General features: G+C 46.5%; 1 protein-coding gene across 1 annotated transcript in view; it reads right to left on the bottom strand.

The window, feature by feature from the left end:
• Window positions 1-17,474, bottom strand: part of LOC147891527 (3-hydroxyisobutyryl-CoA hydrolase-like protein 5) — a 106,148-nt gene that overhangs the window by 71,702 nt on the left and 16,972 nt on the right. Inside the window, exons 6-7 of the mRNA XM_087388247.1 lie at window positions 14,103-14,186; window positions 13,499-13,583 (exon numbers count right to left, since the gene is read on the bottom strand). Of these exons, the coding sequence (XP_087244373.1) occupies window positions 13,499-13,583; window positions 14,103-14,186 (169 nt within the window). The remainder of the gene's footprint in view (window positions 1-13,498; window positions 13,584-14,102; window positions 14,187-17,474) is intronic.

Here is a 17,474-nt window from a genome sequence, read left to right as displayed (position 1 = left end):
CTCTACCCCCCCCACCAACCCAGCCCCTACCCTCATCCCTTCTCTCTGCCACCCCTACCCCCACCCCCGCCCCTAAACTCCTCCCCCTCAGCCCCTACCTCCTCCCCCCTCCCCCTCCCCTGCCCCCCCCTTCCCCCTCCTTCCTCCTCTCTCACCCCTTGAGCCCCTCTCACCCCTTCAGCCTCTCCCCTCCCCTCCTCCTTCATCCCCTCTCCTCCCTTCCTCGCCCCCCCCCCTAAATCTCTCCTTTTCAGCCTCCCCCCCGACCACCCCATGCCTTCTTCTTCTCCGTCTTGCCCTTATTTTTTTCTTTATCCTAAGCGTTCTTCAGTCGGACGGAGCTCAATTGTGTGTTCAAGTCAGCCTTTCCACCCTGATTGACGATGGCTTTGCCTTCAACCAATCCTCGCCCGCTTCCACTGGCTGCGAAAACCATCACCTTTTCAAAAGACGCGTTGCAGGGGCTCAAAAAAGATACAGAGCAGGACAGCTCGACATTGCTCTTTGCTCGCATCCATGGGTCCCATCCTTCTAGGTTACAGGCCAGGGACTGGATGGTCGTCGCTCTACTTGGAGACCTCGCAGGACACCTCACAGATGTTCGTCTGCTTGGGCAATGTTTCTTCCAGATTGTTTTTGACTCCTTGGAGGTAGCAGGTACAATGCTTCAGGCTAGCCAATTAGCACTGATGTCCAGGAGGATTTTTTTTACCCCTTTTTCATTGTGGTTTGACCCTGTCGAGGAGGACAACCAGATGAGGTCACTCTTCATCAGATTTCCCAGCCTTCCTCAGGTGTACCATCGACTTCTACATTCTATTGGAGCCGCCTTTGGGGTGGTTATTGAGATCCCCCCTCTCCCTGAGATGCCTTCTTCAACAGTAGAGGCAGTCAGGTCCGATGGGGTACCGCGTGTTAGGGTCATTGTCTCTGACCCTAACATCTCGGATGACCACATTATGCTTCAGCGTCTAGATGGCTCCTTCTTCAGACAGAGAGTCGAGATTGCAGGGAGATAGGACCACTTTAGGATTTGCAAGACCCTTGGGCACTTTGCCAGAGATTGCCCAAGGAAAAGAAAGAAGAAAAGACCTAAAAGATCTGTGAGTGCGCCTCATAGCTTCACCCGACCTGGACCTTCCTCACGACTAGCTTCACACGCTGCTAGACCTTTGACTTCACAAGACCGCCAGCCTCTCATCCTGGTACTTCTACAACGTGGACAGGACAGTCAGCACGTCCCTATCAGAGTTGGGGAGCCAGTTCCACCTCAAGCAGGAGACAAACCTGTTCTGGTTCCATGTGCAGATGAGACTGCTCCTACCTCTTCACGTGTTCATGTACAGGAGCGCTCACCTAGGGAGAACCTTTCGCCAGAGACCCATGCCTTACTTGAGAACAATGCCAAAGTCGTGGCCAAGGTCATGCAGCACCGTGCTGAGTTATTGCAACACCCCCTCCTTCTCTTGCACGGCTGTCTACACCTGACAGAGGTAAGGGGGTTATTGGTTCCACCCCTCCTTCCGTAGGGCTCCTTCGCACTCCTGCGCCAGAGGTACTTCGCAGGAATTTATTTTCAGTTTTGGCAAACTTGGCTGAGTTTGAGGAGTTTGTACCCTCTATGCTTGGGAAGCACATCTTTCAGACATCCGTGCACAGAGTTTCCCCCTCAGCAGGTGTGGGTGTGCTATTCCCAATTGACTTCCCTCCTCTTGATGGGAGGAACTTTTCGCAGGAGAGGGCTTTCTCCGCTACCAGGTCGGGTAGGATCTTCCATCCGGCCCCCTCCTCTCACAGATGAGGATTGTCAGTTGGAACGTTCAAGGCCTCGGGGGTGTACCTCACCGCCGCCGCAGGCAGCTGATTCGTAACCAACTTTGTCCAGGTGTTACTGGGGTCCCATGGATATTCTAATGATTCAGGAACACAAATTGGATGCCAGGGATTGCGGTAAGCTTCTTTCAAGCCATACTTTTTGGTCACCCGCCTTGGTACCAGGGGAGGTACTTGCATCTCTGTTTCTTCTTCTATACTCCCCTTGTTGATTGGACACGGGATCATAGTCTCTTCCAGAGCTCAATGGATTATACTTTTGATTGGTGGGGATAAGGTTGGTCTTTTAAACCTTTATGCACCCAATTCTAGAGGGGAAGGAACTGCTCTCATAGTCACATATTGCAAATGCTTGGATTATAAGGGGCGATTTCAACATGGTTGAAATACCCTCAGAAAAAAGGGGTGGTAGGGAAGGTGGTATTCACTCCCTAGAGAGAGCAGCGTGGGATGCCTTCCTTTTTTCAGTACAGTGGCAGGGATGCTTGGCATGATGATGCTTTTCACACTCAGCCACATTCTCTCATGTTTTCTTGGTCGAACAGGAGATTGCAGATGCCTATACACGCACGGATTGACAAATATTATGTGGATGATTGGGCTGTTGACAAGGTGGTACTGTTTGCATTGTAGCTGGGGTGTCCACTTCGGATCATTTTCCAGTGGTTCTGATGGTCTTAGATCCTCATGTCAGGGACCGCTCTGCCAGTGTTAGGATTCCATATGCCTTTTATGCAGAGGAGGGCCTTACAGAGACAGTGTTGAGGACCTGGGTATCTCATATGCAGGATGGGCAGCTTTCTCCTTCAGACTTAGCCACAGCCCTCTCTGTTATTAGCGACTTTTATCTTTTAGTTGCTCGTATCAAGAGGGGTGAGATCCTCAGGCGTGAGAAAGGTATTCGCCAACAGTTGGCTGCCCTCCAGAGGGAGGAGCAGAAGAGGCCTACAAATGCTTGGATTCAGGAGCGCCTTGCTGCAGTAAGGGCTCAACAGCAATCACTTTAAGATAAGAGAGAAGAGTATGCCTTCACTTCAAGATCAGAGAGAAGAGTATGCCTTTCATGCCAGAGAGTCATTTTAGACTCAGACGGGAGGTAGGGTCAACAAGCAGTTCTTCTCTACTCTTGGCCCAAGCAGTTCTTCTCTACTCTTGGCCCCAGACATATTAGGGAGCGTCTCACAGCTTGTTGACTCAGGCGGAGTTCTTCAGACACATCCAGATGCCGTCTTGCAGGTTGCCACAGATTTCTATGCCTCCCTTCTTACAGCAGATCTCGACACTCAAGCCACAGATGATGCTAGAGTGGTTATTTGGCAACACTTACTTGGGTTGGTGATAGGGGATATGACTGTCTCATTTGATGCAACCTTCACTAACGTAGAGTTCAGGATTGCTCTCTCTGCATTTCACAAAGGCAAGTGTCCTGGTTCACATGGACTTACCCCCTTATTTTTTATTACTTTTTGGGATCAGATTGGGGATCACATTACCTCAGCCCTGCAGGGTGTATGGGACTCGGATGAGATGCTAGACTCACCTACGGAGGGTCTCATTCATTTGATTCTGAAAGGAGGTTGCAGGAATTTAGTGTCTCAGTGGAGACCAATTACCTTGCTGGAACCTTGTGTACATTCCTAGCTATAGCTATCAGCCTTCGTCTGCAGCCATTTCTCCCAGATCTTATCCATGATACGCAGACGGGTTTTGTGCATGGCAGGAGCATCTTTGATAACATCTTCTCATTTTGGGAGGCTTCGGATTGGGCCATGCATAATGGCCACAGGCTGGCCATTCTACTCTTGGACTTTGAGAAAGCTTATGAGAGGGTAGACTGGGGCTTTCTGGAAGGCACACTTACTCGCTTTGGTTTCTCAGATCCATGGACCAGAGGGGTGTCAACCCTCTACAAATCAGCCCATAGCCAGGTTCTTATTGGTGGAGTCAAGGGGGACAGGTTTGAGATTACCAGATCAGTCCGTCAGGGATGCCCCTTAGCCCCCTTTCTATTCCTTTTTGTTACACTCAAGTTGAGGTAACATGACCTCGGAAGGGTCAGTCGATATTTTCCTTTAAAGGATCAATGTTTGTATTATATTTGTTTGAGCTACATGTAAATGATAAAAAAGGAATAAAGGTCAAGGTCCTTGGTGTGGGTGACATGGCACTAGACTAGGTGGATCTAAGGCTAAGGGACCTAAATGCATGAAATATGCCTAGGGGCAAATGTTTCAAAGATATCCCAAGAGAGGGGTAAATGATGCATTAAGGAAGGACCCTAAATTGAAGACATGTGGCATACTAGATCCATCTAGGGAGTTTTGGGGCTCGTTGGGATTAAGCAAGCTAAAGATTTTATGAAAGCTGCTGCTTCTTGATTTTTGCTGAGAAGCTTGCCACCACCGACGTTGGCTGGGAGGATAAAATAAGTGCCTGTGCCCGTGATTCAATGTAAAGCTAGAAGAAATCAGATTTGGATGTTTCACTTTTTGTGGCTGAGGCAATGAGCTATTATATTAGAGCTCAAGCTGGTATTGTAGGGCTCAGGCTTCCTCTGAGGCAGGAGGATGAGCTCTTGGACAGTGAGTTGGCAAATGATGCGGCTGTTTTTTTGGATGCCACTCCACAAACACTGACTTCCTTCACGATGGCATTGGATTTGTTTTGCATTGCAGTAGGTGCACACATTAATTGGAACAAATCCAATGGCCTTTGGATCTGTGATGAGGACACTCCAGACTGGGGGAATGATATAGGGTTCACTTGGATTCAAAGGGTCAGCTATCTGGGATACCACATTTGCTCATGTGTGTGTAGATCTAGCGGTTGTATCGCTCAGCTCATAAGACCTATCAAGAACTTCCTATGGAGCGGTTTAGATGGCACCTCAGATGTTGTAGCCAGGATGGCTTGGGAGACCCTCATTCTCCCTGAGGGAGAAGGAGGTCTCAATCTTATTGACCCGAACTTGCAGTGTATGGCCTTGCTCTGCAAGTTCGTAGTACGTGGATTGATGTCGGGACAGGAGCCTTGGAAAGATTTTTCTCATGCAGCATTCAGTCCTCATGGGGGAGATTGGATGGACAGCATTGGAGCTGCTTCAGAAACACTCTTCGCAGAGTTCCACCCACCTCTCGTGAAGAAATTCACAGGCAGCCACTCATGTGGAATGACTCGATTTTGGATGACCATGGCAGGAGGCCACTTGGAGTGTCACATTATATGTAGTGGTCTAGATGAGAGAGGGGACTTGCTTCTACAATAGGCACTTGGCAGGCCTTTATGAGACTTCCAAAGGATCAGAGACTTAAAGCAATTGGCCTACATCGACAAGTGTGTAATAGTTCCCTAATAGGAGATTTTGTAGTATGTTGTGACCCCCCCTTGTCTAGGGACAGTCAGGCACAAGCTATGTAAGTCAGTCTCTCAGCCTTAGGTCAAGTCAGAAGATCAGTTCTTGTTCACTGGTACCCACTAGAGAACAGTAGGTTAGTGTTTCCATCTTTGGTTTAGTGATAGGTCTAGGTCCAGCCTAGGAGCCCTTCTGGGGCCCCTCAAGGCTGGAACATATGAGAGGGAATGGGCTGGGGGAGGGCTGCTTATATAGGCTGCTCTGCACCGCACCCAAGGTGGGATTTTATGGGGAAAAGGGCTGCAAAGCCAGCCCTAAAAAGCCGATTAGAAGTCAGCCTGTTTAGGGCAGGTTGGCTCAGCCCCAGCCCCCTATTTAAGGGGGAGCCCCTTGCCTCCTTCCTCATTCAGTTCCCTCAGAACTTCAGCCTCCTAATACAGCTCCTCCTCAGCCCCCTCTGAACAGCCTAACACTCACCCCCAGTGACCCTCTGACCAGCCTCAGCCTTTGGCATCAGTTCAGCCCTCTGGGAAGGTGTTCACGCAGCGCATCAGACGAGGAGTTCGGACAGCGAACAGAGTAAGGTTTGGGGTCTATTTCAGCAGCTCTTTTCAGTTATCTTTTACAGTTTTACACAGCTCACTCTCAGCTCTATACTTCAGTCATCTCTCAGCTCTCTTTTAGGATCTATTACTCCTACATTTCACTCTCTCACTCACACAGTAACCCTGCATTCCGGTGGACAGCACAAGCCTCTCCCTTGCCTTGCAAAAGCATCCTACGTCGTCAGTGTGGACAGCATCAAGGTCTCGGTATTGGTCGGTGTTGCCTCTCAGGTCTTTGGGTCTGCTATATGTGTGCACAGTTAACTCTTCAAAAGCACGTTTCCGTGCTCTCTCGAAGAGTGTTCTTTGTATTTCTCAGTTCTCCAAGCAAATTCTCCCCTGATTGGGGGAGGGGGCCCTCAGTGGGTTTAGGGCCCCAATTGGTTGTCGACTCTACTCTCTCTCTACCCTCATCTCTCTACCCCCAATTGGTTGTCGACTCTACTCTCTCTCTATGGTGGATTACCCTAATTCCTCGCTAAAGGTTTAAAGAAGGTCTTACTGTGATGAATTACACGATCAGATTACCGTTGCATGTTACAAACAGTGATCCCTTGCCTCAATAAAGGATGTGATCTCATCATTGTAAAGCACAAAGAGAGTCCGTGAAAGGGGGCATCCCTGCTTCACTCTAATCTTGCTCTCAGCCCAATCTGACAGGCCTCCTAGGGCTCAGACTCTCTTTCTAGCGGGCTCGTATAGGCTCATCACCCCCCAAATCATGACCTCTGAAATTTGCATCTCCTAAAATCTTTTGATCAAATAAGATCATGGGACAGTGTCGAGGACCTTCAAGAAGTCTACAAAGTAGGCTTAGATTTCCTGGGATCTCGACCAGCCTCCTCAATGATAGCCCGTAGGGTGAAGATGTGGTCTAGGATGGAATGTTGCCTCTGGAATCATGCCTACCCTAGAGCCCACTGCCCATGTGCATCTGTGTAGCCATTGATCTCCCTCTCTAATACTGACCTGCAAATCTTGGCCAGAGTATGACCAATCATCCGAGTGCGTTAGTTCCATGAGTCCACGGGTTCCCTTGCTTTGTGTATCGGCACAATAGTGATGGTACTCCCGACAGGTGGGAAGCCATGGCATACAACGTGATTGAACACCTTCACTAAGATCAGAGCCAAGACCTCCTAACCATGCACAAAATGCTCGGTCCGTAGGCCCTCATGATCCTAAGCTCACCAGTTATGCAGCCGATGGAGTGCAAATTGCACATTCAGTGCGGTCACAAGTGTTGGGCTTGGGCATAGCGGACATATCAGGTAGTACCCAAACACCTGGATCTGTGATGGGAATAGGCAGCTTTCCCTCAATAGAAGCCCCCATCCAATGGTAGGATTTCATCGGATCACGTCACCCATCCTATGTGTGAGGAAAGCCAGCCTCTTATGACGTGTCAATCACCGTGAGATCCACTGTGCCTCGAATGTCGTCAGATGGGGGCCAAAGCTCGCTCACGTGTGAGGTGGGATCTCATCTCTCTACTCTCATCATCGAACCAAGAGTTTTGAGGCATCTTCCCTGTTGGGAGATGTGCTGCAGATCGAGTTGTAGGAAAAGATCAATGGCAGCATCCTGTACCACTAAGACAAGGGTGTCTGAGGAGTTCCACATCATCTCCAAATACAGTAGGAAGCTCCTAGGTCACGTGGTTCACATAGAATGGATCAAGAGCACGATCAAAGTGGATCTGGACAAGAGTGGGCATGGGTGGGGCTCTCACTGTGGCTAGCATAGTAGTAGGAATGCAGAACGCTAGGTATGAGTGGTCCGCGGTGAGTGGGGGAGGAGGCACAACAAAGTTGTGTATCTGTGAAGAAAAGGCTAGGGGACCCATCAAATATAGTCCATTTTGCTTGTCCCCCTAGTTTAAAAGCGTCAAACTAAACATGCATGTGACAATTAAACAGCTACACAAAAGCACTTTAGGATAGTTCACAACACCATTGGCATCACCATTCAATTTACCTTGAAACCCTACAACAGAGGAGGATTGGGTAATCATGCCATGATCATACTAAAGATGTAGCAAAATAATAACAAAATCCCAGCCACATCATGTTCATTACTGTAAGGGAGTACAAGGATGGGCTGTCATTGAGTGCGGCACTAAGCTCAATGATCACTATCCTCTCACATCCAGAAATCTGCCTCCATTTCTCGGCTCTACAGGTTTATATAGAGCTGTTGATTTTTTTTCAACCAGGACTTAAGGTTGGTTGTGCATCAGCTTGCTACTTCTATGGCCACTTTTATAGCACTATTGTCCAGCATCTCATTAAGCCTTCTTTGCATCCACAATGTTTCTTTTGAAGGGAGACGTAGTGCTGCCTTGATTAGCAAACTATCACTACAGGTGTTGCTTGTGCTTCAACCTGTGTTGTTACAAGTCTAATGTCCTATTGGCAATTGCAATGTACGGAGATGTTTCTTTCACAACTATGTGCAGTGCTGCTTTCTTGAGAGAGCCCCCTTTTCCAACCTTCTTACAGTTGCTCAAAGGCATCAAGTTTGCATTTTTAGATGCACAATCTACCTATGGTGCAGTCTCCACCGATACTACTACTACTATTTTTGTTTCCAAAAAGGATATCCGATTTTAGTATGATGTTTGAGAGCATCATACAATGATAGGCTGTCAATAGGTTGATGTGAAAAGAGAAAAGATGAACTATTTACAATCTGCATCTCATGGTCCTAGCTCACTACCTAAGGTAAGCCTACATCACACACTAATAGCAAGTGTGGCACACTACACAACCACCGGATTACTCAGTTTGTGAGAGCTTGCAAAAACTCGCACAATGCTTTGAGGTCCTTTGAGAACCTTCGTGCCCCTAATCATGTATTCAGTGCAAGGTGTAAACCATGTCCAGCTGGAATTTCACTAGGGTGGCTGCACATCGAATCTATTGCTCATTCATTAGTAGGCTACATCATGCAACCAAATGTTTCACGTTGTGATACCGGCCACTCTTTCAAACATTTTCCTCTGGTAGGCAATAAAGAAGTTGCATGGGGAACAATGCACCCCAAGTGGTCACTTGATCGAATGCCTCCTTGCACTATGTATGCAGAGGATTCTTCCTCAACTTCAAACTAGAAAGTATGGTTACCCATAATCTATTTGGGTGAGCTCCCCCTCGTGCTCAAAGATCCCAATTCCTAAAGCCATGGCCATAGGTAATTGTTTAAGCTGTAGCAGAGGCTTCAAGAGAGGGTTGAAGTTGGAGTGGAGGCTGAAGGAGAGGGCTGAAGAGAGGGCTAAAGGAGGGCTGAAGTTGGAGTAGGCAACGTTCAAATAGAAATCCAACCTCAGACTAACAAAGATGCTTTTTGCTCTACTTTAAGGCTCGATAGCTCTTCCGTTGATTCAGGCTATGCTTCAGGCTTGATTTCCCTTGAGTAACTTCGAGGCTGAAGGAGAGGGTTGAAGGAGGGATGAAGGGGTGGAGAGGGCTGAAGTGAAATGGCGAAATGGAGAGCTGAAGCAAAATGCAACAAAATAGAGGAGGCGAAACCACAGTTTGGTGTGCAGAGCAAGGGGAAACGTTTCGCAAGGGTGGAGAAACATTTTCCCATGGTGTTTCCCCCTAGGAAAACATTCCCAAACAAAAACATCATTTCTATTTGTAAACATCCCCGGAATGGCATTTCGAGGACAAAAGGCTAGGGAAACATGTTTCAACCTAACTATGATGTAGAAGCTGAGCTTCACAAGAAGCTCGCTAGCAGCTAACTATGTCCTGGATGTGTCTAGCTATATGAGATACTCCTGGATAACCTGGTTAGCCTCGTGGGAGCAGAAAGGGCCTCAAGCCTATACTCAAGGGGTAATCTATTCATATGAAGCACAAACTCTCAACCCATCTCCATGTATATACCAACACCTATGATCGCCCTCCCTTGGCAGATGCTAAAGACAAGACCAGCCATGGTAACCTACGTCGGCTTGAGCTTGAGGAGCCATAATCCCTGACTCATTAGAGGTATGTGGTCACCTGAAATGTTGCTTCAAGCTGTAGTGGGGGCGCCCCAAACTCAACCAGAATGATATGGTGTGGGACTGACAACTTACTTCTGATCATCCGTGACAATAAGAGAACCTAGAGCCTCTTCACTCTGGCCTAGACTACATACTATGATTAGGGCCCTAGCAAGGACTGCCATACATGCCCGTTCGGCGGACCAAGAAGCCAAAGGGAGGAGATTTGGTCCGAGGATCCTGAAAATGAGAGTGAAAGTACTGCCGCTCAAGTCTAGCAACTGCGGTGTATCCCATGCTCAATCGGTGCAAATAAAATAGCCCCCGATATGTAATTGGTCACATAATGAAAATCAAGCCAGAAAAAAGAACTCCCAAGTATGAATAGAATGCAACGACCCCCATCGGCAATCCGTCCCGTGTGAATTGCTCTCATTGTGTGGCTGCTCAAAATGTATTAAAGATCATAACCTTGGTTTTACCAAGTTGACCTTCTAATCATGTGTCTTGCAGAAGGTATGGAGTGCATTCAAGAGTCATTGGAGGCCCTCAGCTGAAGAGGAGAGTAAGACCACATCGTCTGCATAGCGGAGAATCTGGATCAAGGAGCGAATGTGGGTTTCCACTCCCAATGTCCCGACAAAGGAGAATGTGGATCAAGGAGTGAATGTGCGTTTCCACCCCCAATGTCCCGACGAAGGATTCAAGCTCATCGACATATAGGCCAAACAGGGTTGGTGATAGTGGACAACCCTGTTTCACCCCGATAGTGCTCATGACCTCCTCTGTCCACCCTCTAGCCGTCCGAACCATGCCTCAAACCCTCTCATAGAGTGCCATGATTTCCCAAACGATCTCCTAACCACAATTGAGATCCTACAAGCGTCTAATGAGGCGAGCTCTTAGCACTACGTAAAACATCTTGTGAAAATCCACAAAGCAGCAACAAACCCTCTTTCTCCGTGCTTTGGCCTCCCCAATGACACCTCTGAGTGTGAGTATGTCATCTACAGTCACATGATCAGCCCAGAAGCCTGCCTGTCTCTCGTCTATGAGTACCCGGAGCTCTGCAAACTAGCTAACCTATGTGTCGAGCACTAATGCATAGACATGGACATGACAAGCCCAATCATATTGGCCTTGTAGTTTTTCGAGCTCATGGGATCCCTTGCCTTGTGAATGGGAGTGATGGTGTTAAGGATCCAGGTGTGAGGGAAACCGGTGCAAATCGCTTTGTCACAAACCGATCACATGATCAGCCCAAAAGCCTTGCCTGTCCCTTGACCCTGAGTCGTTGGAGGTCTACAAACTAGTTAACCTGTGTGTCGAGCACTAGTGCATAGACCTTGGACATCACAAGCCCAATCATATTGGTCTTGTAGTTTTCCAACCTCATTGGATCCCCTTCCTTTTGAATGGGAGTGATGGTGTTAAGGGTCCAAGTGTGAGGGAAACGGGTGCAAACCACTTCGTTAAACAGCTTTGCTAAGATCAGGTCAATGTAATCAATATGTAGTCCCTCATTATCTTTCGCTCGGCTGTTATGGAGCTACAAAGCTGCGTGTTTGATGCCACTGGAACTGGAAAGCATGCAAGATAAAGACATTATGGGTGCTCCTCCCTTCTCCATCTCTTCATAAAGTTCCTTGACAAACTGTATCATATTTTCCCACTTTGCTCTCCCCACCTGAGATTTGTCTATAGGTTATCTATATTAGCTTTTGGAAAACTTCATGGGGTTTTTCTTGAGCTCTTCAAAGTGCTTAAGTTGTTTGTGTCTTATGAAATCTTTCTTCTTTCTTCTTATTATGTGTCAGTACTCTCTTGCCTTTGTTTCTTTTCCTTCTATCTGCAGTTTTCCATGATTTATTTGCTGTTTTGCAATCCTTGTCGGACGAACCGTTACAAGGCATGCCTGTGCTCCTGTCAGCAGGCATCTGCAGCTCGTGGACTTGCTGACTATAGCCAGTGCAGCAACCACATCAGCTGCCATGCAGGCTGCCATCAGTGACGCAGGCAGCCCATACAAAGACACCAGGCAGCACGCCAGGTCAGTGCAGAGTGCGCTAGGTCAGTACTGAGTCCACGCCACATGGCAATCCGCCGCAGACTGGTCGGTGCATGTCAGTCATCAACAGCAGGCTGGTCGGTGCAGGCAGGCTTCAGTCGGCCAGTTCTAGGGCCCAAGGGGACCTATAAAAGGCAGCCCCTTGGCCTCATTCATCATCCACTCCTACAGTACTCTAACCTTCAGCCAACAACAGTTCTAAGGATCAGCGCAGGAGAGTCTGCAGCAGACGAGCAGACTCTTCCAGCCCCTCTTTAGTTAGTCTTCAGCCCGGTTCAGTCCGCTACAGTAGCAGATAGGATCTGCCCTCAGCAGCAAGATCCGGAAAGGACACCATGAGTACTAATGGCACATCCAACACACTTATGGCTTTGTGAAACGCTACCGGATTGCTTTCTGCATATTTCTGTCCTGCATTTTTCCACAAGTGTGAGGTATCTGGCACTATGAGATTGCCTTTCTAGTTCCTTCTCATAAATTTGTGCCTTTTTATAATCCATTTTCAGATGGGGGAGTGTTGTGTGCTTCTGTTTTTTCTGCAGCAGACCTTGTCCCTTCGATCCAAGGAAGATTGCCCTGTGGTCGGACTCTAGGGGCTCTCCATCAATATTAAGGTATTCACTATGTGACCGTGTAGTCAATCATGCTTGAACCTTGAAGGGTTTTGCATGTGTAGCCTCCCAGTAAATATGTACCTTTCTATAATCCATTTTCAGACGGGGGAGTGTTGTGTGCTTCTATTTTTCTGTAGTAGACATTGTCCCTTAGACCCGAGGGAGATTGCCCTGTGGTTGAACTATAGAGGCCCTCCATTTATCTTGAGGCATTTCACCATGTGACCGTGTAGTCAATCACACTTGAACCTTGAAGGCGTTCGCATGTGTAGCCTCCCGTGTCTTTGAAGAGAGTGCCATTGCACATTTTTAGCCCTAGAACACTGGAATAGTGTGAGGAGTTGTTTTCCCATGTGGGTGATCTCTCCTGCATCTTCTGACGTACTCTTCCAGCCCCTCCTTCCTCGTCCATTTCCTCCATCGATGGGTCTTTCCCTTCCACTGTTATGATGGCCTGCCTTGAGCCTGTTTGTGCATTAAACCCCCAGCCATTGAGATTGCATGCTGTTTAGAGCACAGGGCTATATCCTCTCCCAAATGCATGAAAGGGTCCCCTTGTGATACGCTGCTATTGTGTTTGTAGATGGGGGGATTGGGAGGAAAACAAGATAGCATGCTGCCAAGCAGATATTTCTCTCATTTGTTAATCTCTCTTGCCACATATGTTGTTTATGGGTCTTCTTTTATGAGCTTGACTCTGCTCTCCCAAACTTCGATAATTCAGCATGCTATCCCACCAAACCCCATCCTCCTGTGGAGTGTTTTGTGTTCCACGGTTGTCTTTGATGATCCAATGGATCTCCTTGCAAATAAACAACCCCTAGGTTTCGTTATACGATTTCCGCCGTTCTATGCCAAATCAAACTAGAGAGAGAAGTCAGGACCAGCAGCAAACTTTCCTTAGCTGCACAACTCTCAATCGCATGGAAATTAATGGAATAGCTCACTTACAATCATTAGAATCGTGTCTTGCATAGAACCAAACTCAAAATGGAAAGATAATCAATAAATTTCATAAGTGCACCAACATACCAAAATAACCTCGCAAATGTGAGAGAAAATATGAAGCAGCCACATCAGTATGGTAGCCTATGGCAGCTTCAGGCATTGCAAAGACCTGTGGCACACAACATCAAGACCAGTATTATTATAACCAACAACGGTTTATGATCTCATTATTTTCTTACAAGCAACTAATCCAATCAATCGGCACTTAAACAAAGTGAGGTTATATCCCAGTTTGGGCGGGAATCTGTACAATTAAGTTTCCGCCAGTGTCCTGTAGGATTTCCTTTGGGTGTAACTTGAAGATACAGTCATAGGGTATACCACCTCTTTGGAGTCTACATTACACAACGGATTGACCCCCGTATTATATCTGCTCCAATGGAAATTTCCAAATTCTAAGGTTTCAAAAAATGTGAAATTTCACGTTTACCACACTATCTTAGCAGCACGCATGCATCATTCACAAAATAGTTTGTTATATCCTGGACTCGTTTGCAAATTCATGCAAAGCACACACCTACTGAAATAAATCTTAAGACAGGTAATCGCTTGAAAAATATGTGCAGATCTTACCTATAGTCCCCATTGCACAAGTTCACATGTAAAAATTTGGGTTGAAACTGCTTACCGTTTTCTCCGTGGCAATTCTGAATCGACATGGCATCGTCAATCCAGCACCTCCACCCATGACAAGGCCATTCAAGAAAGCTACCTGCAGAAAAAACATCTATTTTCATAAAGATCATGAGAAGACCAGTCGATTCCATTGGGGCCATTGGAATGTGCAAGCAGTCTACCAGAGGGGCCATTATACATAAAGAATAGCAAGTAATTCTGCAAAAGGACAGACGCGTTAAAAGAAGAACAGACTGAATGAGGGAGCTTGAAAGAGAAGATCATTGATTTGTACAAAAACTTGGTATACATAATAAAAACATTTTATCAACACACGGCACAGAAAAACTTACAGCCATGGAGGAGATACAAAGTTGTGAAGCTAGAACTTCTTAAAACTGGACTAAATTGATGTAGAGGAGGAAAAAGAAATTGACTGAGGTGACATTGATAGAAGAGGATGCAGAGGAGGTCATGCCGCTAGAGAAGAGGAGTGGAGGTTGAGAAAAAAGAAGAAAATGCAAGAGTGGAACGCTTTGTATATACGTTGACGGCGTGCTTCAGACGAAAGCAAGCCATTACTTGTACTATTGAGAACAACATGCACGTAAATTCTTGTATCTACCAAGACTGGAGAATATTTTGCAAACAATGGATTATTGGCATACAAACTTAATCTTTACAGGTTATCCTGCTATCACTTCCCTTGTTCTAAGATAAATCCATGAAATAATAAATTGGTACATCATTGAATACCAAAAAACAAAAAGACATTAAGGAAAAAGATCAATACTTGCACTTAAAAGTTATTTCTCTATTTCTGTCCTACTCTAGGCACCTTGAAAGTTACTTCTCTATTTCTGTCCCACTCTAAGTTAGTATCTTCCACTCTCGAGATTTGACGAATAATCTGTGGACTTTCATCAAAATTCAGCATTGAAATTCAGTCCAGGCGTCGGCTCCATCCTAGGCTGTGTAAGCATCTATCTCTGCCATCGTTTGCGATGTGGTTTAACCACGGGCACAACTTATCCCTATCTGCATTTGGCTCCTGGTAAAGATCCTGTCACACCAGTCCCATCACAAAGTCCGCCACAAATTCCAGCCCACCCCATAGCAGACAGTGCACATCCATCAGGTTCAACAGTGCCACATCATCAAGACCAATCCATAGGTCCAACATCATCGAGGCCTGATCGGTTATCAATCTGGATTCCATTGACAATCTGGAGGCCAGATCAATAATCTGGACCCAATTCCGGATCTCTCTCCCTATTAAATTTGCAAAGCACATTTGTCCGATATCAAGCCGATGTGGATGATGCCACAGCTCTCGGATTCTAACTCCAATCCATCTCCAGTTTCTCTCCCCGATCACATATCTCAGATTTATTTCCAGACATCAGAATCCAAATAGCCTTCCGTCCTAGATCCCCCCTCCAAATCCTGATTTCTCTCTCCAAATTCCATGCACCCGAAGGATATTCTTCTCATGCCAGCAATAATCCAAACAATTACAAACGCGATTAGTACACTACATAGGATTGACACAACCATGATTATGGCTGGAGACTTCAACCAATATATTACAAGAAAAAGAAGGAATTATCAAGGAAACATACAATATAGAACCCCCACAGACATTCCATGGAGTCAGCTGATTAAAATTTGTGGCTTTCAAGCTATCCCTACTTCTTCTCCTTACACAAGACAGGGTAGACATGACTATGGAGGTAGACCTCTACCCAAAAAATACCCTCAAAATCTAAGCTCCCTTATAAAGTGTTTTTCCATACTACTGCCTGCCTGAAGCCCTCCGGAATACCACTATGAATAAGCTGTGCATCTCCTACTCTTACTACTCTAGCCCCCTAACCTGTACCATCACTCTTCACAACTACTCTTTCTTCTACAACCAACATTGCGTTTTTGGCGCGACAGGTGATGCCTCTAGTCAAGTTCACTCACCTCCCCCCTCTTGATACTGCAGTGAATGCAGGCCTGTATGGCAGCTTTTCCTTCAACCCAAACATTTCCTCTTAGATGCCAAGCTTTCCAACAAGTTTTGAAAAATGCCAGGGGTTAAAGATTCTGAAATTGTCGCCACTCTCAAAATGTGCTTTGGCCAATACATAGGGAACGCATGAAAGCACTTCTTCTGGCCCTTAAAGTTTCCCCTTCTAACTGCACTCTCTGTAGCACTCAAAACAATATTGACACTTGGTCCCATAATCTCTAAATGTGCCCCCACCCACAAATTCACCACCTCCATGTGGCTCACATCATCTATGAGAACTACAAAGCAACTCTATGCCTAACGATTAGGAATGCACATATTTATCAAGGTCAACCTCCAAGTAATATTGTTCCACAGCTCCTTTCATGCTCATGCTTAGCACGCTACGACCAAATGCCCTTTTAGTTAAAGGCTTCCAAAAGAATCCCTTCCCCCCAAAAAACCTTTTTTTCAAACGAGGCTACGAATAGGAAAAAAGAAAATACAGACCACCAATGGAAGTTTTAATGGGCATTGGAGGGCAAGTTGCAGGTTTTCACGTAGTCTATGCTAGAGCTTGAGAAGGCGTAGACCATGCCATCTCTACACTTCACACATTGGGTTGTCATGGACTATCACATGAAGGATATTCTTTCTAGGATACATCCAATTGCCATACAGTACACGGGCAATTTGATCACCAGAAAAGGAAGGTGACTGGAGGCAGCTAACTTCAGGCCACCCTGAAGTCTTTCATTCTATTTCCTATTGTTGAGGACTTTATCATCTGCAGCATAGGATCTTGATATTATCTTTGTCTTACATAATGTTTTAGGGGATGTGGGCCTTCATGGATTGGTGTCTTTGCCAATCTCACAGCCCATCCTATCTTTTGGCACTGGGCCTCTTATGGATTGGTGCCTTAGCCAAGCCGTTGGATCTCTCGGCCTCCCCCCATCCTTTCTCTCTTTATCTTTGTGATTGACTTGGTCACATAGTGCCCACCTCTTTTGAGGAGGTATCCATCTCAGGACTTTATCATCTGCAGCATAGGATCTTGATATTATCTTTGTCTTACATAATGTTTTAGGGGATGGGCCTTCATGGATTGGTGTCTTTGCCAATCTCACAGCCCATCCTATCTTTCGGCACTGGGCCTTTTATGGATTGGTGCCTTAGCCAAGCCATTGGATCTCTCGGCCTCCCCCCATCCTTTCTCTCTTTATCTTTGTGATTGACTTGGTCACATAGTGCTCACCTCTTTTGAGGAGGTATCCATCTCAGGAAAGCAGGCTCTTTAATTACTCCAACTAGAGTTCTCTCTCTCTCTCTCTCTCTCTCTCTCTCTCTCTCTCTCGGGCCTACTGGAACCGAATAGAGACTTTGCAT

The sequence above is a fragment of the Dipteris shenzhenensis genome, chromosome 17 (genome assembly GCF_047967505.1).
Source record: "Dipteris shenzhenensis isolate YYH24624 ecotype China chromosome 17, Dip_SZ_1.0, whole genome shotgun sequence".
NCBI lineage: Eukaryota > Viridiplantae > Streptophyta > Polypodiopsida > Gleicheniales > Dipteridaceae > Dipteris > Dipteris shenzhenensis.
The sequence above is the reverse complement of the archived record's forward strand: the minus strand, read 5'-3'. Positions and strand labels throughout refer to the sequence as shown.